At 48.0% G+C, this 26,847-nt stretch overlaps 1 protein-coding gene and 1 pseudogene across 6 annotated transcripts; both read left to right on the forward strand.

The window, feature by feature from the left end:
• The first annotated feature begins 955 nt into the window (after positions 1–955).
• Positions 956–13,959, forward strand: LOC149355179 (uncharacterized; annotated as a pseudogene).
• A 3,478-nt stretch (positions 13,960–17,437) lies between these two features.
• On the forward strand, positions 17,438–25,662 carry LOC149355180 (uncharacterized). 6 transcript variants are annotated; one of them, XM_089583679.1, is made up of 23 exons: positions 17,438–18,138; positions 19,899–20,013; positions 20,071–20,672; positions 20,903–21,076; positions 21,196–21,271; positions 21,341–21,451; positions 21,539–21,787; positions 21,846–22,017; positions 22,151–22,299; positions 22,380–22,577; positions 22,663–22,781; positions 22,863–22,982; positions 23,068–23,186; positions 23,268–23,387; positions 23,473–23,591; positions 23,673–23,792; positions 23,878–23,996; positions 24,078–24,197; positions 24,283–24,401; positions 24,483–24,602; positions 24,688–24,806; positions 24,888–25,007; positions 25,146–25,662. In XM_089583679.1, the coding sequence occupies exons 1-10, from the start codon at positions 17,833–17,835 to the stop codon at positions 22,559–22,561; spliced, it is 2,136 nt and encodes a 711-aa protein (XP_089439805.1). In that variant the 5' UTR covers positions 17,438–17,832; the 3' UTR covers positions 22,562–22,577; positions 22,663–22,781; positions 22,863–22,982; positions 23,068–23,186; positions 23,268–23,387; positions 23,473–23,591; positions 23,673–23,792; positions 23,878–23,996; positions 24,078–24,197; positions 24,283–24,401; positions 24,483–24,602; positions 24,688–24,806; positions 24,888–25,007; positions 25,146–25,662. The 6 variants fall into 6 exon arrangements, with proteins under 6 accessions (XP_089439805.1, XP_089439804.1, XP_089439803.1 ...); XM_089583678.1 differs by having other exon boundaries at positions 20,071–20,239; positions 20,300–20,672; positions 21,196–21,451; XM_089583677.1 differs by having other exon boundaries at positions 21,196–21,451.
• The last annotated feature ends 1,185 nt before the right edge of the window (positions 25,663–26,847 follow it).

Here is a 26,847-nt window from a genome sequence, read left to right on the forward strand (position 1 = left end):
TCCAAACCTGAACAGTTAGCTAGAATCTAAATGTGCTACCTTGCCCCCCCCTCCCGTGGTGGGGGGCATCGAACCGCAAGGTAGTTTGTATACACACTGCACATTTATAGGCGAGCTGCAGCTTTACAGGAAAGCAAGCTTGAAGTGACGAAATATGGTCTAAATAGCAGTTCACAACCACAAGCTACCTTTCCCACAATATTTCCCCATCTTGGTCGAATAGCATCTCAAGAGGTGCATTCCATAACTTCAAGGTACCTTTTGTTCAAAGTAAGTTCTCGCGACACGAAATCACGGTTAACATGCGATGCAGGAAAGCTACCTTATCTGGAACGAAAGTGCTGTTCAGAAACAGGTTAATTATAATGTGGCCATCAGCATAAATTTGTTGCCGGCTAGAATTCAAACATGATTAATGATTTGTAGTTATATTCTTTTGACTGGTTTTTTGTGTACTATAATTTAAGTTTGGAGAAAGTCACACGCATTGTCAGAGCGGTGTGGCAGGATACATACAAAAATAGCTTAAACGATGCAGTTTTTAACAATGGTAGCGAAATATGCACACCTAACGTTAGTTTAGTCCACTGTATATCAATGTGCAGATTAGAAAATTGAAGAAAGCGGTGTGTTATAGAATGAACATGTGTCCTTTGCAGAATGGTGTGTCACAAAGTTTGGAGGTGCCACCTCCATCACCTCAACAAGAACAAAAAATCCTCCAAGTGAACAAAAAACTGCAAGGCAATGATAGGCATAAAGATAAAAAAAGTCAACTATAACACGCAGAAGAATGACGCATATCTGCAAAGAGACCCCCGCTGTGTGCAGTGATCAAGTTGCACACTCTGCACAATCATGCAACAGCAAGTGCAGCTGCTCTTCGCCTTCTGCGATGCAGTGAAGGCACAAAACAACTTTTCCATCAGTACTTTGCCGATGGACTTACCCCGGCTGATGCGATACGCCTTCACGCAGCATCTCTGTGTGTTGAAGGTGACACTGGAAGCCTGCTGAAACTTGCCAGTGGTGCACTTAACCCAACCAAAAGGGCTGTTTACCATATGTACAAGAGCTGGCGACAGGAGCATTACGGCACAGTTTCCGAACCACTGGGGAGGCTGCAGGAGAATATTCCTGAGTATGCTGAACAAGGTAAGCGAAAACAGGAGGAGGTCCTGATAATAGATATCTCAGTGTGAGTGATACAAACCTTTGTACAACATGCTAAAGGAAACCCCCCTTTTTTTTCCTTGGATGCCACTTGCCAGTGGGAATAAAATGCTGCTGCTTTGGGAAGTTTATTTCTGACCCTCCACAAGGGTTCCTTTCTGTATATCACCCTGTGGCTAACAAGCAGCCATGTCAGTATGAAGGCTAAACTGATTTTGTAAGAGTTTCCAGTCTAGTTGCTTTGCTCAGTGACCACACCACAGCACGGGAGCATCCATGCACAATGCTGCTAAACTAGCAATACAGCAGGACCTCTTGTCTCTCATCACTAAAATCAGGCTGAGTTGTGATGTCCTCCAGCAGTCTCTTATTCTGCGCCACTTCAACACAAACTGGCGCAATCAGCACAAGTGCAGAGCTGAATTGAGAATCAATAATTATGGACACATTAGACCATATGAGACCAGGAGAGAATGTCGTCACTTTTGCCAGGTTGTGTTGTTGTAAGCAGACACATACTTAAAGCTAAATGCATTATTACTGCCCTGGAAGAAGTGAAACAAGTTCAAATATGTGTCTCATTAGCCCACTGAATGTACTGACGAGGGTGGACAATTAACAGCAACAATGTAGTAAGCATGATCGCTTTCTCGATTGCGACACATAGATACTGCATAGCAATACCCCAGCTGGGAATTAAAAGCACCTATTAATAAAGAAGAGAAAAATTTTCCAGGTCTCACCTTGTTTACACAAAGATGCCAAAAATGTTGCCTACCATAGTGCACCTTTAGCAATCTATTTAATGCCAAAAATTTATTCAGGCCTGTAATGTCAGGAGATAGCTTTCTGTAACACAACAAGTTAGTGACAAATATTTGTTCTGTGCACTACAAAAGCAATATGCCCTAAACTTTTTCAGCCAATTATTAGAAAACTACAATGTAGCACATCCACCTAGCAGGCAGTGAGCATAAATATGTGAACAAGCATATCTGGCTTGCATGGCTGAAGGCCCAACTGAAAACGAGTCCTTTCATAAAATCATAGTCCTTCAATGCTTTTATGGTCATGAAACTTCTCCGTAACGCTATGGGAGAGCTTCATATGTTGACCGCGCCTTCCACGCGGCGACGCTACGAGTCCTGTGGGGGCAACGACGCGAGGTAGCGAGCGTCTCTACGGCCGCGAGTCTACGGGTAGAATGGGACTCCGGCAATGCGGCAGCAACTATTTTCTCTTGTCACTCTGCCTTCGTTTACAAAATAAGTACAGTGCACGTGACGTGCAAGCCTGTGATGCCGAATACTTGCTGCGTGACGGGTTGCCGCTCCGGCTACGGAGGTACGCAGGAAAAGGCCTCGCTGTTCTCTCTGCCGAGCGACGCCGAGCAGCGTAAAATATAGAAGCGGGCGATACCCCCACAGGAAAGCGGTGGATTTCGCTTCGACTCCAAGCATGTACGTGCCTGCGAGAGGCATTTTGCCCCACGGATTCGGTCTCACTAATTTATGATCAACAGAGAAGCAGTGTCGCTGCAATGCGCGAGAAACCGAAACTCAGGCCCGGCGTCGTCCCACGGATATTCGAAGGCCTACTAGCGTACTTGAGCACGAATCTGTGACGATGTTTCATTTCAGACAGCTGTGCTCTTCAGTGTGCTGGTGGCTTTTGGTGCGAAAGCACTACTTCATGGGATGAAACCCAACCAAGAATCTTGTGGCGTCCCTGAAGTTAAGGGTGCAGAAATAAAATAAATATTGCTGCGACTGGAAATTTCGTACCCCCGGCGGCGCGAACAGATCAGCTCTGCTGGCCTGTGCACGAGAGCAGTGTGCTATCGCAGCAGCCGATCAGTCCTCGTGTTGTTGTTGCCTCAAAAACGATGGCACATACCCACGGTGGGAGATTGGCCGGGGTTTCGTGCAGATCCAAACAGGAAAAAACTAAACTGTAACACTCTCGCGCTGCGCGCATTGTACACCGTCGTCTTCATCAACGTCCACATTCGGAACGAACACATCAGACCAGCTTAACCTCGATCAGAGCTTAACTTCAGTCTAATATCGTCGCCAGACGTGCCAACGACCCAGCAAAGCAAAACCATGAGCGAAACAGCCTAAACACATGCGTTCGCACGTCTTCTGGGTTTAACCACGTTGAACACCAAGCGCTTTTTATTTTTTGTACATGTTTCTCTGTTATTTATATCATTGCTCATTTCTGGCTTATTGCGTGGCCGCTCACAGCTTGTCTCTTAGTTTGGTAGCACGAAGCGAGCACATGAGCAATATTTCCTTGCATTCGTCAGCGCCTCCGTAGTCACAGCATGAAAAAGTGTAAATAAATGGCTTATGTAGCAAGAGTCTTCAGCAGCTGGCTTTGGCACCTCCGAAAGTGTCAGCAAAAAAAAATGAGAGCACCATCAAACTACCGGTGCATTCGTCGTGTGATTGCTCTTCTAGCGCGCACTCCAGTTCTTAAAATACCGCCATAACGTCATGTTTTCAGCATTATTGAGATTGCAATATTTATCACAAGGTAAACGCCAGCCTCAAGCATTCTTGTGTACTTAGATGAAAGCGAGGACTCGGCCGAGACAGGCGCAACCCAGACACATACAGATATGTGACTGATCGCTACGCTAGATCTCCAGAATAACGTTGTGGGCAAGATGCGGTAAAAATGAATGCGAAGGCTGGACCAGTGTACGAAAATTGCTTTTTTTTGTGAAAAGCAACGAGAGAAAGTAAGCGCGTTAATTGTTTGCCAGTAAACAGCCGCTAACAAGGTTTACTAGTGGCCGTCGTCGATCGTAGAGGGTTTTTAGTGTCTCGACGTTGCAGCCAAGCTTTCAGGTGATAACCGGTAAAGTAGTGTCCATCGTAAGCCCAAATACCAATCCCCTGAAAGCATAACTACCAAGCGAATATGAGCCTGTTGGCCGGAAAACAGCCGCTGCGAGCAGGGCTCGCGCAGCGACTTGTGCCCCCTCGCCGACAGCCGCGCCTCTAGCGGCGCGCGCTGTCCCTATATGAAACTTTGGCCGGAGTTTCGTGACCAAAAAACGCATTGAAGGACTATGATAAAATGCTAGGGTGACCTAATACAGCATGAAAATTTTGTCAGTGAAGTGGCCAGAAAGTTTTAATGCATGAGGAATGTTTCTGATGCCAAAAATGCAGTCTTCATTATAGGTGATACAGCCATCCCCTGAACAGAGGACACGGAAATGGTAACTTTAAAAAATATTTGCGCTGGAAAGGAATATTGCATGGCCACCAAACTTAGAGAACATACAGTACAAGCATGTTTTTCGTAAAAAAAAAATTAGGAGTTAACAGTGGAGTATTTTTGGAGCACTTTGATAAAAACTTGCAACGGTGCTGATGACAATGTGTTGAGAGTTCTTTTAGTTTTATTTTGCACATTTAGCTGTCTTATTTTCCTGTTGAGATGAAAGTGGACAGCTAGTAGCTGTACAAAAAAGTTAGATTATTCAGGCACCTAACCCTCTGTTCTATAGAACAAAAAATCTCACCTGACAACACCCATCTCCCATTTTATTGTCCTTCCTACCACACAAAAATATTTTGTTTTCATTGAAAATATGCTCTTCGTCCACATAACAGTAATCCATTAATGCAGGAAAACTTCAATTTACTCTCAGTGTTTCATGAAGGTGATAATTTGTTTTGCAACACAAACTATGCTTTCATGTTATGCCATACTAAACCATCAAAACCCGCTTTTTATGCAGGAGTTGATGTGAAGGTGCACTCAGAGGGAGGGGCAGGAAGCTGGGCAGTTCTCCTGGTAACTCCAATCATGAGGCGTGCCCAGCTGCTTGAATCATCCTCTGAAGTCATCTTCGTTGATTCCACGACGTCATGTGACTCAACAAGCAGCAGCGTGACAGTTATGCTGACAGCGACATCAGCTGGTGCTGTACCCATAGCAGTCATTGTGCACAGCAGCCAGACTACTGAGGGCTACTCAGCTGGCTTCGAGCTCCTGAAGCACAACTACCCCTTTTGCTTTGGAGGCTGCGAGGTGGGCACAGGAAAATTGCAAATCATACTTACTGCATGTTGTTTGAAAGAATGCCAGGTAATTGCAGATTACATGAGTTAGGCAACATTGGTTCAGAATATGGGTCTGCTCCAGCCTGTACTTTCTGCAAGCTCCAAGAGGCACTTCTTAACAATATCAGCATTGGCTACAAGCCACGCCTACAACTTTTAAGCTTCAACAGTTTGCTGCAAGAGGAGGTGTGACACTCTGCAAACCTCAAAATCTTGGACTTTTCATCTTGTTTGATAAAAAAAATCTGAGTTAATGCAAGCCCATACCAATGCTGCCTAAACTCCTGCTTGCCCAACCTGTCAGGTCAGTAGCAGTCCATTTCATTTAAAATTTGAGCCACAAATGAACAAGCTGTAGAGCTGAAGTGTCTGACATGTGAACTACACTGTGTAAATGTCACCTATACATTTAAATATCAAGCTGGATATAGAGTACACATGAACAGAGTTAGGACCCTTTCAGTAATGCCATCAAAACCGTAGTGAAAATATCATCATAGCAACAAAGGGTAATGTAGCAAGGTTATCTGGTTATCAACTTATCCGGCACCCGCAAACATCTGTCATGGGAATGACTTAGTGTTGCATAGCTGTCAGTATGTGGCTATTTCTTGTCTGCAGGCACCAGAGACTTTCATGACTGACAACAGTGCTGCTGGGAAAGCAGCAATTCTTGACAACTGGCCAGAAGCCAGGCAGCTCCTATGCCACTTTCATGTGGCACAGGCTGAGTGGCGGTGGCTGACGCTTGCCAAGCACGGTGTCAGCCCAAGTGAAAGGAAGTCATTGATGGCCATTTTTCAAAAGGTATGGAATTTATTCATAATCAGTGATCTAAAATTCGAATGCATACAGAAACAGCAGTGAGTGAATGATTCAGAAGAAAAAGTTTTATGGTTTTATGGGGGTTTAATGTCCCAAAGTGACTCAGACTATAAGGAACGCCACAGTGAAAGGCTCTGAAAATTTCGGCCACCTGGGGTTCTTTAACATGCACTGACATTGCACAGTACACAGGCCTCTGGAATTTCGCCTCCATCGAAATTCGGCCACCGCGGCCGGGATCGAACCCACATCCGATGGTTGGGTCAGCAGCCAAGCACCGTAACCGGTGAGCCACAGCGGTGGCAAGGCCAGGTACTGTGCCACTGATACTACGTCACAGGACGATGTCTCACAAGTCGCATAGTGCATGCATGCTGTGCAGGCCTATGGTATTTGGTTGAAGAATGGGTGCTATAGCATGTCCAGTGCATGACGACACAGCCAATGCATTGACCACTTGTGTTTCAGTTTGTAGGCATCATACACACACTAAATAATTGCAAAAAGTACAGCCAAACACAGCAGAGCTTTTGCCTCTCAATTCAGCACATGAAAGATGCAATAAAAAAATTGTGGGGCTACTTATGCAGCACAGTAGCGGCAGCATAAGTATCAGCGACAAGCAAGCATAATAAAGGCCATTTGCAACTGTGGCGAGAGACAATAATACTGTTCAGATAAGGAGCTGTACTACATAACCTCATGATCGTAGACAGCGGTATACAGTCGAGCCCACTTATAATGAACTTGACGGTCATGTGGATTGGGTTCATTAAAACCAAAGTTTGTAGTCAGTGGACTTGCCCCATTACAGCTCAAAAATACAGGCAGAGAAAAGTGAAAGTTATTTCTTTAAAAGGTCTGCTGTGCATGCCTGATTCTTCGAAGCAGACCCTATCAAACCGCTTTCTAAGCTCTCCAGAACGGTCATGTGCTCGTGGCCAAGCCCTAAGCAGCAGACGAGCTGTTTCAATGACGTGGTAATACCGTTAGTAAATGAGGCGCTCACGGCAACTGGTGAAAGCCCTCGTCTCCAATCCTCAAAAATGTTGTCAGGGTGCAGCGACAAAGCTACTGCAGCGCATGAGCACTCATAATGTACAGTATACATGACCCTTCGGTAAAGCTCTCAAGTAACGCATAAAGCTCCAAATAAAGCTATAGCTTGCTGTGACTACTAGGGTCTTGAAGCAATCTTTCCACCAGAATACAGTCGAATAGGCCTATAAACTAGATGGGAAATAGCACCTTACCAAAAAACAATGGCTGCTACTTTCAATCATACGGCGCACACTGTTCGAGAGCTCTAAACAAGGGTGACACAAGCTATCTGCTGTCTACAAATTGCCTGGACGCGGCAGCCGCGCAGAGACAGCCGCGCAGTCACGAGGTATGCCTGCAAGGCATACCTCGTGACTGGTATTCAAGCTTCTCAAATTGCTGTCATTGACTAGGCACCAGCCATGTGCAGCAGTTTGCTTCCAACACTGCCCCTGTCTAGAGCTTACCATGCTTCTGTTTCCACTTTAAATACTTTACCCAACAGGCGTGCACGCAAGCACTGACTGACCCTGTAGCCTGTTGGAGCACACCTGGCCGGTAGTTTAAGTTTCAAATCCACTTTTTTTATTTATTTATTTGGGGGGAGGAAGGGGGAGGGAGAGACAGCTACATTTTCTTTGGGAGATCACAGTAGCGGGGAGGCTGTGGGAGTGAGCTTACAGCGCCTCCTTGTTAGTTATAACAGAGTTATATAGCCAAGGTTGTTCGTTTTATCGAAGATGCAATGTCATAGCCCTAATAGATTTTTTGACGGTAGCTCTACCTCATTTGTAATAACTGTTAGTTATAACTGCAGTCGTTATAAGTGGGCTAGATTGTATTCATGATTTGTGAATTAATAGAAAACTTGTACAGATGGCTGCCATCAAATTATCCATAAAAACCAGCAAATCTGGAAAAGGGAGCCTTGAAATGATTCAGTAGGCCTGTTAGGGTTATGTCTCCGGGTGCTGCAAAATGGCACAGTAGCAGGTGGAACTGATTCTTCGTCCTTCTGGTGTCAGCTTTTTTTTACACAATCCCACCGATGCCAAGGAAAGTCCTGAACATGCACTTGACTTTACACTTGTCTCACCATTCACGGCAAGTATGGACTCTGCCCAGAGAAGATGGCTGCTTTCTCTCAGGGTCATAAGTGTAACACCAGGAAGCCCCAGCAGTGACCTGGAACAAAAAGTTTGTACATTTATGACAACCCTATGTAGCTCCATGCAGATGTCAATGCACTCCCTCCCAGTTCTGAAGAGTGGTCAGAATCTGGATCACAAATATGGCAATAAAATGACCCATAACAAGAGTTAAAACCTGCTGCCGTGCTTGTAACCAATTCAAGAAGTTGAATTTTGGTAACAGCGTTTCGTAGAGGTCTTGCAATCCTGCATGAATGCTTGCTCCATCATTGCCAAGGCCTTCATGAAACTTTTCCTAACGTGTGCCCAAAATTAACGCACCTGCTCATTCTTCCTAGGATCTGTAGCCCAAATTGACAAACTCAACGTACGTTTGAATAATTGTAGCAATTTTGTTCTTGTTCATAATTGAGTGAAGTTTTTACTATTCCGTTGAAGCTATACCAGTGTTTCCTCCTGCTGCTGGACTGCAATACAGCAACCGCTCTTGAAATGGCAGCACCAGTGATGAAAATTTTAGACAGTGACTAATAATAAAGCTAAGCTCTTAGACTGCATGTAAATGTTTAGAATGCACTTCTTATAACTTGGTTCATAACTGAAATATGAAGTTTTTTATGTACTACGCTAGTGTTTAAGTGCTTCTGATCGGCGCTATTCCTTTTTTTTCTTCTTGCAACCCTGCAGATCATGCGCGCTGATTATAGAGGCTGTAGAGGGTTTTGCGGGGTCGCAGCGGAGCACCAGACAGAGAGACGACCAGCGTGGCAGGCTTCTAGTTCCGGACTGCGCGTGCCGGGCGTGCGCTCCGAGCACGCGCTGTCGTTCTTTATTTTCTTTTGTCGCGGGAACGCCGATCTCAGCGCCTGCGCTTTATAGCGTCGCCGGGCGCTACAGGGCCCCCCGCCTAGACGGAACGTCGGAATGTGCGTGCCGACGGGGCAGAGATGGAGTAGCCACGGCAGGCAAGCAGGCAGCTAGAGTAACAGTGTCCCCACGGGGTCGCTGCAAGGTCCGGTAAGTTCAGGTCAGGGGCCGGGAAAAGCTGTCGGGTGGAGTGCACGGGCTCAGGTGGACGAGCCTGGCTGCTGCGCAACGGGCGAATGAGGCAGGGTGCCGAACTGACAATGGACATGAGGGCAGGGAAGACCATGGTCGGGCCGTCACCGTTTGCAGTGCTGCCCGCGGACACAAGCGTCGTCGGTGCTGGAACATTGCAGCTGATGTCGATGGGGATCCGACGCGCCGTGTACGTAGTCACAAGCACAGGAGCGGCCGAAACGGCTCCAGGGACTGACAGCAGATGTGGTGGGACCGTCGACACAACGGTGACAGCTGTGACGATGCCGGAGCAAGTTGCTGGGCTCAATCCAAGGTGCTTGGATGAAATGGGAGTGACAGTCCGGAGCACCTCGCCAGTGTCGATGCGCGTGTGGGCATGATCAGCTGTGGGTGTCTACAAGAAGGTTGTGGCAGTGACAGGCCGTGTAGTTGAGACTGCTACATCAGACGGCTGGCGGACAGCAAGAGACACAGCTGGTGGATGGACAGTTGCCGCACTACTCGGTGTGGGTAACTTGATCATTCGGTGCTGAAGGTTGCTCAAGTCAGGCACCAAAACAGGCGCTTGCTGCGACAGTGTCGAGTTGCCAGGGTCAGACGCCGAGAAGTGGGTGACAGTACCGAGGGTTTGGAGCGTGGCCCTTTGGGCAGGCGGTGTGGCTGCCTGGGTAGTGGAATTGGTATCTGACAGATGCTGTGGTGGCGGCTTCAACCTCACAGCAGAGGCCTGCAGAGCTGTTGACGGTAGTGACGAGGTAGGTGGAGATGCCGGAAGCCTCGGCACGGCTGCTGCCGCAGAGTTGTCCTTGGCTGCAGGAGGCTCTGGCGACAATGCCACTGAAGCGCAAGGAGGCAGAGCTAGAGACGCGGGTCGGATAGTAGTGGGAGCAGGGCGCGAGGCGGAGCTCGTGCGGATCCCACCTGGTGTGGCGTCGAGAGAGACAACCGGGCTGGAGACGCTGGACGGGAGTGGCGGCGATGCGGCGAGGGGCTGCTGAGGCGGGCCGGGTTCTGATGAAGGCTGCGTGGGCGCGAGCGAGGCCGGTGCAGGGCCAGAGGCTGGCGGCGGCGAAAACGGGTCCGCTGCGTCGTAGAGCGGCGGCGGAACGTAGTAGGCGCCGAAGTACGCCAAGACGGCCGCACGCAGCTCATCGTATGGCCGGCCGCCGAAAGCAGAGTAGGTGAGCCGACGCAGGAGGTCGGCCGGGAGGATGTCACAAAGGACTTCGTGTTTGAACGGCTGGATGGTGATGCCGTTCAGGTACATCGCAGCCTCCAGTTGGGCGAACCACCCGCCGACGCCTGCAGGCCGGAACGCCGGGAGCGGCGGGTCGAAACTTGGGTGCTGCCAGTACGCCATGCTGGAACGCCGCTGGGAAAGAAGGCACGGTTCGCCAGGTCACCACTGGTGAGGTATTAGCGGGGTCGCAGCGGAGCACCAGACAGAGAGACGACCAGCGTGGCAGGCTTCTAGTTCCGGACTGCGCGTGCCGGGCGTGCGCTCCGAGCACGCGCTGTCGTTCTTTATTTTCTTTTGTCGCGGGAACGCCGATCTCAGCGCCTGCGCTTTATAGCGTCGCCGGGCGCTACAAGGCATTGGAGGCCACCAAGCAAGGCCTTCGCTCCCAAAAGCACGAGGGCTTCATCACCCTCACTGAAGCGCTACTGGAGAAGGAAGAAGAATGGGTGCTGCTCTTCCGACTGTCAGCAAAGACACGAGGCCACAACACCAACAACTATTCAGAGGCCTCGATTGGGGTCCTAAAAGACATCATCCTGCATAAAGCATCTAATGTTGTGGCCCTAGCCGAGTTCCTCTCTGTTGTGTGGGAGAAGTATTTCTTGCACAGAATACTTGACCATGCCCACTCACTGGGCACATGCTGCAATATGAGAGGCTTCTGAAGAAACTGACAGAAGGTACCGAAAACAACATCAGGTGTGACGGAGATGGGCATTATGTCGTCCCAAGTGGCAGTCCAGAGAGCAAGTTTTACACTGTGTACTCTGACATCGGTCTACACCAGGCACTCGTGCACAAAGTGTTTGGTGGGATCTTCCCAAATGCACCTCTGCAGACTAGAGAAGGTCGCTACAACCTTGGAAAGCTTGCGCTCGGAGACAACTGCCCCGGCATTGATTTCTTCGAAGGCCTCCATGAGGAGACACAAGCGCTGCAAAATGCTGTGTGCGGTGAGGCTCCCACCGATGTTCTTGGAACACTCCCTCCACCTCAACAGCTGCAACTACCCAGTACAGCCCTCCAGAAAGTAGGGAAACCTCCAGTGCTCAACCACTGAACCAGGTTTGCTATGGCGCTATACATTTGCAAGACAAATTACGGCAACTCTATGTTAGCCGGAGTCATTATAAACCATAGTCATTGGACAAGTGACTACCGTATTTTCTGGTGTATAAGACGCACCCGCCATATACGCAAGCTGTCATTGAAAAAGTTTGTATATAAGACGCACCAGTGTATAAGGCGCACCCCAGTTTACCCAGTTAGGCTAGTAAGGCTTAATTAAACCCGCTTGCGTGACCATCGCAATATGCACCGTACCTGTGAGAAATTCTTAAGCAACGCTAAGTGATTGAAAAAGGCAACACTCACGCCATACCCGCCCACGTTTTTGCAAAAAAGAACGAAAAAACGAATGAGCTCCCCATGAGTACATCTTGTCTTGGCTTGTCTTGACAATGGCGAGAAGTGCGATTGTCGCCATCTTTTGGCATTTCTCATTACTTTTGCTTGGGGCATCCGAAACAGCCGCACGTTTGTGCTCCCGAAGACGTCATCCCTGCTGTTTCATGATAAAGTTCACCTAAAAAAAGTTGCGCAAGGCGGTTCCGGTATTAAAGCATTAACCGTGTTACAACCGCGTTACTGGTAGTGATATTTTTTCGGTGAAAAAAGCTTGAGCATGAACCCGAGTAATCTCTGAACTCGGAAGAAAAAAACGAAAAATTCGCATATAAGACGCACCCTTGTATAGGACGCACCAGCAAGATTTTTGAAAAAAAAAGCCGCATCTTATATACCGGAAAATACGGTACATATTTTGTGGTGAAGAATTTAAAATTCTGTGAAATCATAAAGAAAAATGTGCAACATTTTGCAGGAAACATAACACACAAAATAAATACATGTTTATTTCTAAAAAAACCCTTGTACTTCAAATGTGCCTTCAGTAAAATAGCATGTGCTGGTTGTAGTTCACCATCAGGTAATACTTGGTATTCCCTCCACTTGAAGAATGGTGCTTGTTTGACAAAATGTCTCCCAGTGACTGATTTATCTCTCTAAGTCTGCCATGGTGCACAATCTTACACATGCTGTTGTGGCCATCCATGCAAGCCAGGCACAGCCATGCATTAGTCTGGCCTCGGACTTCCCTCACTCATTAATGTAAAGCCTGGTACCATAGAAGATAAAAACCCAAGAATGGATGTTGAGCATTGTTCGAAACTAGAAACTTTTTGTCACTACCATTAATGCTTCTTTCGAGAGATGACAGTATCATGACTTTTCCTATACAGGACTGTGAACACGTTGCCACTACAGCCGCCAAGCTCGACACGTTCACTTGCTTATGTATATGCAGAGGTCTAGCATGTCGCAGCATCACCAAAACTGTGTAACAATAGGCTGGCTTTCATGGGAATTAAAAAAAAACAATCACATTTTCATCATTCTCTCGCTCCGATTGGTGTCTGCAATAACAAAAAACTAAATTGTGGTTACTAACAAGAATTCTGCGGAAATTCTTAATTATGAACTTTTCCCCCCAAAGCAAGCGGACCTAACAACAGTTCATGCATATTTTAGCCCATGGAGGAAGTAAATTTAAATTTAGTGGAGAGGCCCAGATGCCACTGTTTGTGAAGCCACCCCATGATCAGACAATGTGCTTGCACCATCTGCATGGCTCATCATCCTCCTCTCACATGCCTCTCTGTTGCCCACAGCAGCAACAGCCTACACACGCCAAATGGCACGCTGCCTCTTAGCAACCATGATTATGTTGCTACTGGCACCATAAAGAAGGTTTATGAATAATATGTTACTTCTACCACATATGCATCACAAAACTTCGCTCATTTTTCGATGGAAGAAAGCTTAACGAACCGTGTCATGCCAGTATCTTTGACAAGTGTCAGAATCACAGAGCTCAGCTTCCTCTTTGCATGCAACAGATTATAACAATCAACCCATGGGTAGGCAAACAGCAGCCTTTAAGCAAAAAACTGTTAGTTTAGTTTGTGTGTGTTTCAGGAACTGGAGGAAGGCCCTTTTGAAGCCCTCATAGATTCGGCACCTAAAGGCTGAAGTTAACAACAACCAGACATGCATGAAGCACACAGCCAGACTTGCGAAAAAACTGAAAAGCCTTCCAAACAAGCAGAGCTTTGTCACAGCACTAATAAACATGTCAGCTGCAGTCTGCAGGGTTTCAAGGTGCCGAGGCAAGATAAGTGTGCAGCCAACAAGCATCGCAAGGAGACGACCTGGCCTGCACAAAGGCTCGAAACATGTCCCACCAGGCAGGCTACCAAAGAAGGCCAAGCGCAGTCATTCGCTGTGTCGCAGTGTGGCAGACAATGTCCCAGCTGCAAAGTGACTGTCGACTGCTACGTCAGTCTGAGTGTGCCTGTGCGTGTGTCACATATATTAGGAAATTGGAAATAGAAGTATGAACTAAAATTTGGAAAAGAATAATGGGATGACGATAAGCATGACGTGTATTAATCCCAGAATAAAGAAAATGAAGAAGTATTCGGTGAGGTGGGAAGAGTTGATTGGTGGAGAAGATTTGATTTGATTTATTGGGGTTTAACGTCCCAAAGCGACTCAAGCTACGCCGTAGTGAAGGGCTGCGGAAATTTCGACCACCTGGGGTTCTTTAACGTGCACTGACATCGCACAGCACATGGGCCTCTAGAATTTTGCCTCCATTGAAATTCGACTGCCGCAGCCGTGATCGAAACCGCGTCTTTCAGGTCAGCAGCCGAGCACCATAACCACTGAGACACCGCGGCAGGTATTGGTGGAGAAGAGAGCACGATGACGACGAAGGCAAGGATGACGTGTACCAACGACGAGGCTATAAACGCGCGAGGGATAACGTGGCACGGGAGGGAAGAACAGAGAAGTGGAGGCTCCGGCGGGTCAGGAACACCTTAGCTGGAAGAGAGCAACACCGTCTACTGCTCCGGTGATCTCGACTTCTATGGCATCGCACCGTAGACTACCTGCCATTCCTAAGCTCGTTCCGGGGGTCAACGGCTGATGGAACCACTTGCTACGGCCAGGGGTGCCTCCAGCACTGTTGCCACCCATCCGGGTGGTGCCCTCCATGCCAACATTGCCAGCAACGCCTCCACGAGCACTTGGACCAGGAGCTCGTACGACGACGCCGACGCCGCCATCAGCGACGCCAGCCTGAGCACTTCGAACGCCGCCTCGACGCCAGCTATCTAGATGCCACTTACTGGACCCATGCAACGCATCAGCAGCACCGAACCGTCAGCACATACGCCAAACACTAGTACACTGGCTGTTCCAGGGTCATGTGTAGTGGTAGTCTTTATGTTTTGTGTTAGCTTTGTTAGTTAGTTTTGTGTGTTAGGGTTTGTGTCGCGTAGTGTGTATTAAATGTGCGTCTGTGTAGGTACACCTGTCACCTAGTCCATTCTTTCGGCCTGAGCGTTCTCGGGGAGATCCGTGATAGTGTGCCCATGGCAGAATCGTGTATACTGAAACTATACGACACAATATATATACGAGCGGGAAACAACAAAAACAACCTGCAGCGCGAGCTATATCTGGATCACGGATTAATCAAATCATCAAGCACATCCACAGTAGCAAGCAACAGCGTCCTTCCGTACGCTTGTGCCCAGAGTCGAAGGTACTGGTACGCCCCACTGTGAACGAAGCTCCCAACATCCAACTTTTAGATTAGCTTATTTAAGGCCAGTGCTTCCACTCCTTCGTCTCCATCCTATCCGCGACTAAACGACTGCCACAGCTAGTGCTTCAACATCGTATTTGTGGCGTGCAAGTTGTGACTGTCGCACTTAGTTGGCACCCATCGTTGAAGAGGCACCGTATATTTTAAGTGTTTAACATCATAAGGGACGCTGCCCAGTTTGCAGGAAATATAATGCTTTAGATTTTCACACGGCTGTGTTGGGTTTTCTGACAGGTTACATTTTCGCTGGTTGGTTATCGCCGCAGCCTTGTCGCCAGACGCGTACACTTGAGTTGGACATGAACTGTGGTTTGAGGAAGCTGTCGTGGCGTCCCGGCGATGACGCTCACATGTCGTTCGAAGCGAAAAACTACGCTTCGTTCCGGGCATCTCTTGTGGCGGGGCTCTTCGCTGCATGGAGGATGGAGTCCGCTGTGTGGGGCACATCGAGCCTACGTAGCTCGACTCGCTGATCGCAGTCACCGAGGGTCAAACCGTGGTAAGCGTAAGTGTTTCATTAACTTACATTATGTAACTTTGAAACAATAAAGACGGAAATAAATTAATTTTGCAGCGAACTTAAACCGACACTGCAGAGGCTGCAGAGCGCCAATACGATTATACGATCGGATCGGATTGGATTGGATTGAATACAACGTCTGACTTGATGGCAATCACGATGTTGCTGCCGCGCCAATTTCGTGATCGATGGAAAACTGGCACTAATCGTAACCTATTTGTTCTACAATTTTGCGAACTATTTTATTTTATACTTATTTTACAAGATGCACTACTTTGCGTGCATTTTTTGAAAAAATTGTTCCAAAACTGCTTGTGTTATTGCTCCGCCAAATTGGGCAGACCTTGCTTTGTTGGTTGGCCTGTTGGTGGAAGATGGCTGCCTCCAGGGGGCAAGATGCATTTCTTAAAAATTTTTATGCGCATTGCTCAATGGCACATTGCTTGGCTGCATCTTCGCAGTCTTTCAGCAGCGATTTCTAGCAGTTCCCTTTGTAATATGACGAGGCATTTCTTCTTAATGTGTGAAGTCAGCCCCCGCAAATGCTTTCGTTCTACAGGCGCTTCATCGCATAGATTTTGTGTATTTCTGGAGGCATTGCGATTTCAGCGATACAGTCCGCCGCTGCTGGTCTGTCATTGCTTTATTTTTTACCCTCCAGTAGCAAACCTGTTGTGTGCTCTACTTCTGGTGTTTGGTGACTTCTCATCACGACCTACTCTTCTCTGTATCCCTCATTAGATATCCACCGCAAAACACTACCGTCGTGATGTGGTGGCACGTAGTGGAAGCTGTGACGCCAAATAAGGTTTAGTGGACCATTGTCGAGGTGGATTAAATTTTGGTGTTGTTACATTGTCAGGACATGCTCAAGTGCCTAGCACGTGCATTGTGGTGAGATATTGGTACCGACTTCAAATTGGAGAACCGCAAAATGCTTTGGTCACCTTGTGCTGAAGAACGTGCTGTTTGGCTGGGTCGGATTTTTGCTGTGCTGTGGGCACGCAGTATGCAATACAAACCTCTTCTGGTTGTTTATCGCCAATTTATAAGCGTGTATGCTTTGACATCTTTGCCACTCAGTAAACAAGTTGAAATGAGTTACCTGTCTGTGTTGCATATGTGCCTTCCCACTGTAGTTTTTCCTAACACTGGCACACTATGCATTCGACCAAATAAATGTTAGTGTACCAACCTCAAGAATGCGCACTTTACGAGAATCAAGTGTGTGTTAAAGGTGCACTGAAGAGGATTCTGAACATGTCTTTTTGCCGCGGGAACTTGATGTACACGTTCCCAGCATTCTTAGGAGCTGCGACTTATTGCCCTGTGTGGCCGATTTCCTCAATTAAATCTAATTAACGTCCGGCTCCCGCCTTTTTTTTTTTGAATTCTGCCTCATACGATGGGCGGAGTCTACCAACGCGTGGAGTGCCTTTCAGTCAGTTCTGTGGAGGCTTTGCTTTGGCTTTATTTTGTTTTTTAAGTTTCCGTGAATAAGTAGTTGCATTCGTAGATAATATAGCCGCAAAATAAGCCAACAGAAATAAAATTACGCGCGGACTATTTGCTTTCGCCAATGACTTGACTGAAGCGAAATGAAAACCGCGAAAATAATCGAACTAATTTCTATTACTCTTTCTGGACACGCAGGATACAATAATTTGATAAATCCGCGACATAGTTGTGGTTCATAGAGCGTATCACTAAAAAAAAACAAGCCCGAAGCAGCCGGACTATGTTTTCTCCTCGTCTGCTGCCATAGGAGTGATGCGCCCTACCGCGGTGGCTTCGGCCTGCTCCGAGGAAGCGCTCGCCTCGCTTCTTTTACTTGTCGGTTGTTGGTGCACGCGGTTCTTATTCCCAGAAGGTCCTGTGTGCCCCACTTCCTACTTTTGCTATCCTGCGACTTCCTTGGATCTACACTTTTTCGTGTGATCTGTGGGACGCCATCGCGTTTTGTTGCGAGTGTTGTTCGATTCGCGAGTGATATTTTCGCGATGCCGGACGTTTGTGCGGTGAGGTTGTGCCCTCATCGGACTAAAAAAAATTGGCACAAGGGCCTACGTTTGTTCGCCTTGCCGAAGGACGAACCGCGACGTACTGCATGGCTACGTTGCGCGGGGCTCGATAACACCGAGACGCTACCAAAGTGTGTCCGCTTCTGCTCTGAACACTTCGAGATAAGCGCTTTCCATCGGCCCGATGTGAGTCACTCTCGCCTGCGTTGGAACGCTATGCCCACGCTTCGACTTCCCGTCGTCGATGGAACCGAGCAACAAGCCCCGAAGCGCCAAAGAGTCGTGGTAAGTATTTCTATGAATTAATTTTCTTAGCATGGCTCGACAGTGTCGTTCTGTAGGATCGCTGACTCGAACATGCGTCAGGCTGAAGATATAGTTTGTTCTAAAAGTTACGTGGCTGTATCATGACGCGAATGGTCATCATTTGCAGAAGCGAAAGAAGTAACAGTGTTCCGTGCTTCGCGTTCGTAAGTGTGGGGTCGGCTAGATAAGCTTAGAAACTTTGATATACAGCTTGTTCGGCAATTTTCCGCGCGCCGTACAATGCTTCCGCCGGCTAAAACGGTGCATTGTTCGCGCTCAAATTTCGCGCAGACATGGCATTTGGTTGTAAATGCTGTTTGTTTGGGGTGCTTGTCAGAATCGATCGCAAGGTGAGAGGTATTCGCATCGTGTGCCGTGACGGCTAAGCAAAGCAGGCCGCTCTCCCAGCGATGGCGCCATTCCATTTAGTCTGTAAGAACTCTGCCGTGGAGATGGGGTTTTTTTGTTTCTAGCCAAATAATAAGGGAAGGAGAAGTTGTTGCTAGCCGCGACATATGCCATCTAAACCTGAGTTGCGGCTAGTAGGAACAAAAGGAAAGGCAGAGGGTAGCGAGGGGAGGCGGCCTACGCGATGTTTTTGTCGCCGGCCCCGACTTATTACCTTGCGCGCGGGGGCACAGACGTACACCTCGCCTTCGCGCACCGCATGGTCCAGCTAAATGTTTATATTCCGTGCGCGTGCCGTGTTCTGTCACGGAAGGAAAACAAAACGCGCGTGGCTCTGTACACAACAAAGTTACCACACGCGGAGCGTTCTGTCACTGCGCGCAACTACCTGGCGCGGAACAGACGGGACGTCAAGTATTCACAAGTTTGTAGTATTCACAGAGGCTCACCAGAGACTGCTCAGGGGTGTGCGCGCTGCCCTGCCTGATCCAGTGTTTCAGCTGCGCCACACTCGCCACAAACGTCGCTTGTAGCTAGTCTGTGGTGCACCCGTATGTCCCCGAGCCACACACATCTTGCAGCCGCACGGATGATCATCGCGCACTACAGCTGTGTCAGGGAGCGGCCACTGACGCTGTTGATGCGCTCACCTCGTGCGATTCACAGGTCGGAGTGCTTGTGTCGGAGGTAATCGTAGATAACTGCTCCCGTCCTCCAGTGTGAGAGGCAGATCACTGGGAAGCAGCTGGTGTGCGGCGGTCATGAGTTAGCCAGCTTGCGCACAATTACGCAGTGGCCGGGCGCTCACTGTGCACGAGGAGCGGAGCCGTGCTGCGCTAGGCGCGCACAGATTTCGCACAGTGATTCACGATGCCGTGCACCCGATAGAAACTAATCAAGTTCCCAAATCGGTTAGTGTGAACTTGTGCACTTTTTAGCCTCACTGTCAAATCGTGTTCCATTTCCATGTTGCCACATTTTCAAACTTGTAATTATTGTGTGTTGTATTACTTTATTTGTATTCTACTGAGTGCCTCCTGCTAACTATTGTATAACGTTTTTCTTCTGTCGTTTCTTTTTTGTTCTTTTGTGTTTTTTTTTTTGCGCTGTTCTCTACCTTCAATGTACTGCCCCACTCACACAATGCTCCAATGTAAAGGAGCCTGTGAGTAACTTGAATAAATAAATAAAATCTGTCCTCGATGGGCAGAGCCTGCAGTTAGCCTGTTCATAAGGCATGGAATGTAGAGCAATCCTGAAATGCTATGTTGCACCACCTCCAGCTTTGTAAACCGAAGTGACTGATCTGCCTTTGTACAACCATCTTTCAGAGCAAGGATCTTCAACCAGATCCCTCTGAGGCAAGGCTTTCAACAGCCGCAGCCAGCAGTTGTCCGTACCAGGACAGTGGTTCTGTCGATCACAGCACTAGATCTGAAGCTGTCTGTAAGTCCTTATTGCATTTGGTCCATTCTGTGTGGATAAATATTTGTTTCCCTACAGTGACGCCAGCTGCGACTTCTCCTGGCCGTGTCACAGAGGAGCCCTTGCTGCTTCCACCCTTCGTCCCGGCCACATGCAGCAGTGATCCACTTGACTGCACATCTCCACAGGGTGACAGGCTAGACTCTGACTCCAGCTACTCTCCAACCTACCATGACGATATCGAAAGGTGGGCTCTTCACAGCTGCATGGGTTTTGGGCCTAACAGTTGGCACTATTCTGATTCCAGTGAGTCATCCGCAGAGAGTACACCAGCCCCCCCAGAAGAAGAACGGCAGTTCTTGGTCTTTGAGAGCTGTCTGAGGGAGCTGTTCCAGACATGCCCAGAGTGCTCGAGGCCTTGTGAAACCACCATTACCACCAAAGACAGCTTCATCAATGTCATCAGCATCTGTCCTCTGGAGCATGTCCGGACGTGGAACAGCCAGCCTGTCATCAATGGAAGGGCAGCAGGAAACCTTCTGCTGTCCAGCCACCTCCTCTTTTCAGGAGCAAATGTAGCTTCCACACTGAGGATGCTGCGCCACATGAATGTGCAGGTCCCAAGTGACCGGACCTTCTACAACTATCAGGATGCCCTCCTTTTTCCTGCGATAGAAAAGGTGACCAACAAACCATACTGATATATTTACCCCAGCTTGACCAGATGTTTTCAAAAAAGTTCAATTCCCGTTAGCCAGAAGGCAGAAATGAAGTTCAGTTTAAACGAACACACTTCTCCTGACATCACTTTTTTGTTGTTTTGTAGTAACTACCGCTGCAGTAGTGCACAATCAAACTAAGTTGTAATTTTACACTGGGCTAGTCAAGAAATGGAATAACATTTGAACAGATCTGGCTACAAGAACAAGCTGAACTCATGGACCAGTTGAACAACCAAGAGGTTGATGTCACCGGTGTTGGACGATTTGACTCCCCTGGGTTTTCTGCCAAGTTCCTGACATACACCACGCATGTTGAGCAGATCAACAGAATTCTTCACTCGGTCCAGGTCCAGCTTGGGGAGGTCAGTAGACACGTCTGTGGAAAGTTGTTGCAGTAATTCAGTGATAAATATTTATGTAAGCCGTTGGTAAGTAGAGTGGAAATACAGGAATGTAATGTTTGAAACCCGTCTTCATGCAGTCGGAGCAGGCAATGGCCAGCGTGAACATGGAGAAGGAAGGCCTAATCAAGCAGCTGGAATTCTTCAAGGAGAAATGTATGGCATGCCACAAAGGTTTATATGGTAGACAATTTATCGTTATCCCACCGACAATGCATAACACAGGTATCAAGATCCGGTCTCTCACAACTGACCGTCACCCTGCCATACGAAAGCACATGCAGACCCGTGAACCCAAGATCAAGCACTACTTTGACATTTGGCACATCTCAAAAGGTAAGAAAGTTGAGAGCATGATTGAAAAGATGCTTGCTTGCACAGAATGTGCTGCAGGCTTCCCTGATATGCCTTTTTAAAATTAAGGTGTCAAGAAAAAGCTAGCTGCGGCAAGCAAGCGGGCTGGATGCAAGGAGCTGGACCTCTGGATTCAGTCAACTACCAACCACATGTACTGGGCAGCCCGCGCTGGAGGGGGCAATGCAGAGCTGGTCGTCGACATCTGGCGGAGTATGAAAAATCACGTCATCAACCAGCACTCTGGACATGGCGGACTGTACCCAAGGTGTCTCCACAGCGACATGCCAGAGGAGACAAGAGTTTGGATGGACCCCAGTGAGTTGTTTTTGCCCTTGTCTAAAGAACTTGTTTTAAAGCATACCTTTTCCTCAAGAGTCCCAGGCATACGAGCAATTCAAGCACATCACTGAGGACAAGCGTCTCCTCAAGGATATCACACAGATGTCCCCCCATAGCCAAACGTTTGCTCTGGAGGCATTCCACAGCGTCTTGATTGACTTCGCGCCAAAGTCTATGGCATTTTCTCCAGCAGGGATGCTCGCAAGGTAATATTATATTGTAGTTCTGTCCTGTGTCTAGAGGCAGTTGGTTTATTCCAAGAGTCAGCACGTAACCACATCCACGTACTCCAGATCATTAGGCAGCATTGCCATCCGATGCGATATCCTCAACTTACAGGACGCAGCTTGCCATCCTCCACTTCAATGAAAATGCAGACCGGTCCCAGGCGAAGACAAAGGAAGGCAATTCACGCTGGATGATGAAGACTACCAAGGCGCGAAAGGGCCATCACACAGTGTGCCCCATCAAAACAGCTACCACTTACAGTAAGTATTATGCTTCATCCCAAATGAGTGACTTGAGGGGAGCCTTTTGGAATGAAGTAATGTGAAGATTTCATTTCCAGAGTATGTCGGAAAGCTTGTAAAAGAAGTTATCAGCAGCAGCGAGCTCTGGCAATCTCTCTCTGATGCATCAGAGGCCAACACAAGTACTTTCCCAGCACCAATGACCTCGGCCTTCACAAGGCCTTCTCTTCAGGACCTTGTGGAAGCAAGGAGGTCCCGCTTCTGCCTGGGTCCCCAGTGAAGCTAGACCAAACAAGGTGAGGGCGACAACATCCAGCGTGTTTGAAAGTCTGAACTGTCTGCTGAGCAGCAAGATGTGTGTTCCCCCTTCTGCTGCACCAGAGGCCGACATAGCATCTTCGTGGCAGGGCTCGGAATCCTACTTTGCAACTGTAATGAGGACCAATGGCTGCCAATGACATCACTCACACTGTGTCCCATGCAAACACTTCCAACTTTCAGTGAGTAACATGTGTAACTTCTGCATGAATGACATTCGGGGCGTATTTTCGAACAATATCATGCGCCGATTTCCTTTCCAGAGCGCACCTGAAAGTTTGAGAAGGAAGTTATGAGCAGCGCCAAGAGTCAGCGATCCTTCTCTGATGCATCAGAAGCCAGCATAAGTGCTTTCCCAGCACCAACGATCGGCTTTCGCCAAGGTGAGGGTGACAACATCCAGCGTGTTTGAAAGTCTGAACTGTCTGCTGAGCAGCAATATGTGTGTTCTCCCTTCTGCTGCACCAGAGGCCGACATAGCATCTTCGTGGCAGGGCTCGGAATCCTACTTTGCAACTGTAATGAGGACCAATGGCTGCCAATGACATCACTCACACTGTGTCCCATGCAAACACTTCCAACTTTCAGTGAGTAACATGTGTAACTTCTGCATGAATGACATTCGGGGCGTATTTTAGAACAATATCATGCGCCGATTTCCTTTCCAGAGCGCACCTGAAAGTTTGAGAAGGAAGTTATGAGCAGCGGCAAGAGTCAGCGATCCTTCTCTGATGCATCAGAAGCCAGCATAAGTGCTTTCCCAGCACCAACGATCGGCTTTCGCCAAGGTGAGGGTGACAACATCCAGCGTGTTTGAAAGTCTGAACTGTCTGCTGAGCAGCAAGATGTGTGTTCCCCCTTCTGCTGCACCAGAGGCCGACATAGCATCTTCGTGGAAGGGCTCGGAATCCTACTTTGCAACTGTAATGAGGACCAATGGCTGCCAATGACATCACTCACACTGTGTCCCATGCAAACACTTCCAACTTTCAGTGAGTAACATGTGTAACTTCTGCATGAATGACATTCGGGGCGTATTTTCGAACAATATCATGCGCCGATTTCCTTTCCAGAGCGCACCTGAAAGTTTGAGAAGGAAGTTATGAGCAGCGGCAAGAGTCAGCGATCCTTCTCTGATGCATCAGAAGCCAGCATAAGTGCTTTCCCAGCACCAACGATCGGCTTTCGCCAAGGTGAGGGTGACAACATCCAGCGTGTTTGAAAGTCTGAACTGTCTGCTGAGCAGCAAGATGTGTGTTCCCCCTTCTGCTGCACCAGAGGCCGACATAGCATCTTCGTGGCAGGGCTCGGAATCCTACTTTGCAACTGTAATGAGGACCAATGGCTGCCAATGACATCACTCACACTGTGTCCCATGCAAACACTTCCAACTTTCAGTGAGTAACATGTGTAACTTCTGCATGAATGACATTCGGGGCGTATTTTAGAACAATATCATGCGCCGATTTCCTTTCCAGAGCGCACCTGAAAGTTTGAGAAGGAAGTTATGAGCAGCGGCAAGAGTCAGCGATCCTTCTCTGATGCATCAGAAGCCAGCATAAGTGCTTTCCCAGCACCAACGATCGGCTTTCGCCAAGGTGAGGGTGACAACATCCAGCGTGTTTGAAAGTCTGAACTGTCTGCTGAGCAGCAAGATGTGTGTTCCCCCTTCTGCTGCACCAGAGGCCGACATAGCATCTTCGTGGAAGGGCTCGGAATCCTACTTTGCAACTGTAATGAGGACCAATGGCTGCCAATGACATCACTCACACTGTATCCCATGCAAACACTTCCAACTTTCAGTGAGTAACATGTGTAACTTCTGCATGAATGACATTCGGGGCGTATTTTAGAACAATATCATGCGCCGATTTCCTTTCCAGAGCGCACCTGAAAGTTTGAGAAGGAAGTTATGAGCAGCGGCAAGAGTCAGCGATCCTTCTCTGATGCATCAGAAGCCAGCATAAGTGCTTTCCCAGCACCAACGATCGGCTTTCGCCAAGGTGAGGGTGACAACATCCAGCGTGTTTGAAAGTCTGAACTGTCTGCTGAGCAGCAAGATGTGTGTTCCCCCTTCTGCTGCACCAGAGGCCGACATAGCATCTTCGTGGCAGGGCTCGGAATCCTACTTTGCAACTGTAATGAGGACCAATGGCTGCCAATGACATCACTCACACTGTGTCCCATGCAAACACTTCCAACTTTCAGTGAGTAACATGTGTAACTTCTGCATGAATGACATTCGGGGCGTATTTTAGAACAATATCATGCGCCAATTTCCTTTCCAGAGCGCACCTGAAAGTTTGAGAAGGAAGTTATGAGCAGCGCCAAGAGTCAGCGATCCTTCTCTGATGCATCAGAAGCCAGCATAAGTGCTTTCCCAGCACCAACGATCGGCTTTCGCCAAGGTGAGGGGGACAACATCCAGCGTGTTTGAAAGTCTGAACTGTCTGATGAGCAGCAAGATGTGCGTTTCCCCTTTACTGTAACGGAGGTCGACATGAACGTCTTGTCAGCACATACTTTTACAAGTTTCTTGCATGCAGGTCCAATCAGCTACAGATTCCCAGGTTCCTGTCTACCCGGCCGCAGATTGTATGGACATGCCAAGACACGTATCCTTTGTTGAATGGTCACCTTGGCAACCAACATCTTTTGCAGGAAAATGACTGGTTCAGCCAGATCACACAGATTTTTCTCTCGGCAGAACCTGCCTGCTAGAGAGCGCGTATCCCAGTTGGCGGATAGGGATGCTCTTATCACAGTCTGGCCGTTCTCCTGTGCAATTTGTGCAGTCACTTGCAAGACACTGTTAGCAGGAATAAACTTTGATTCAGTGCACCTGCAGTTACATTCCCCATGACTGGCAGAGGAGCAATTGAAGCAAGTGTGATAAGAGTGGTGCTTGCACCCGCGGACCAACAGGCATTCAGATTTGAGCAGGATCCCGACCACCTACATAGTGCCGGAAGGATTCTGCAGATACATCTAAGCAAGTCAATAAACTATTTTACAACTGCTATTCTGAGTGGCTTTGTGCATCTTTTCGTACTTTACCGCATGGCTGAAATACAAAGCTATACATTATGCTGCAAAAGAGCAATGGAGCCACCTAACTTACTGATTTTGAAACGCTGCTAGGCAAATACATTTCCTGCGATTCAGTTGTGTATGGCAGTTTGATGAGCTGCAGAACAAAATTTTGTGAAGATGTGGAAGGTTCACACCTTGTTGGTTCATGTATCAGCAGGTTAGTTGAATTCTGAAAGTTTTGGTCCACCACCACAGTTCTGTAAGCCTTTTAAACCAACTCTTATAGAGCAGTTGAATAACAAATAAGTCTTTGCTACACAGAGACTGAATAAGCTTAGTACATTCCAAAAAAAAGTGGTCTGGATGAATTACAATGTGCAAAAGCTCTGATGCACTGCAAGCAAAAATGTGGTATGAGGTGATCCAGTTCTTTATCCTGCCAGTGGAAAGCTGAAATCCCATGTTCGGGTGCGTAGGATGCCTACCTTTGGACGATTTACAAGGACCGTGGGTCGGCACACTCACTCGTGAGTGCACTCTTATCACCTCACTCGCGTCTGTGAGCGTGAGTGGTCATGACTGGAGGCAAATGCCGCGTGACAGTGAAGTTTGTTGCATGTGCTTATTTTTTTTCTGTTGATAGCTGAGGGAATTACATATTCACTGCCGAAGGCGCTCGAGGTAGCATAAGGCACCATACCGGTGTCTATTTACAAATGACGCAGAGGATTACGCTGGCGCGAGAATGGAAATATTTTGTTGTTGTTCACCTTACTAGTTCACCGTTGGCATGGGCGCAGGTTCGCGGGTGCAGTGAACCGATACGAGTTGTGTCCGATCCTTTTATCGAATTTCGCATTACCACAGCTAGAAAGGCAGATGTCTGTTGACATGCCTCCTACACGGCTCGAGCTCTGCACACAGAGTTCCAATGCTTGCTGCTGAAACCACGACTGTCAACTTCTCAGCAATAACTAGCGTAAGGTGGGATCTCGAGTACTGCAGTGGACGCTTCGTTTTTTTTTCTATGGCCGGCCGTGTGCACTGTAGAGCTCTGCTCGGGCCATAATTTTTTTTATTGGGCCAGACCCATGCAATGAGCCTGATCTACTTGGCCTAGCTCTTCAACCACACAAGCGAAGCTTGTGCGGTTGAGTGAGTGGTCATGAGTTTGGGTGACGGGTTGTGAATGTGAGTGAACATTAGTGCGAGTGT

The sequence above is a fragment of the Amblyomma mixtum genome, chromosome 3 (assembly GCF_055824585.1).
Source record: "Amblyomma mixtum isolate Tamu chromosome 3, ASM5582458v1, whole genome shotgun sequence".
Classification (NCBI taxonomy): domain Eukaryota; kingdom Metazoa; phylum Arthropoda; class Arachnida; order Ixodida; family Ixodidae; genus Amblyomma; species Amblyomma mixtum.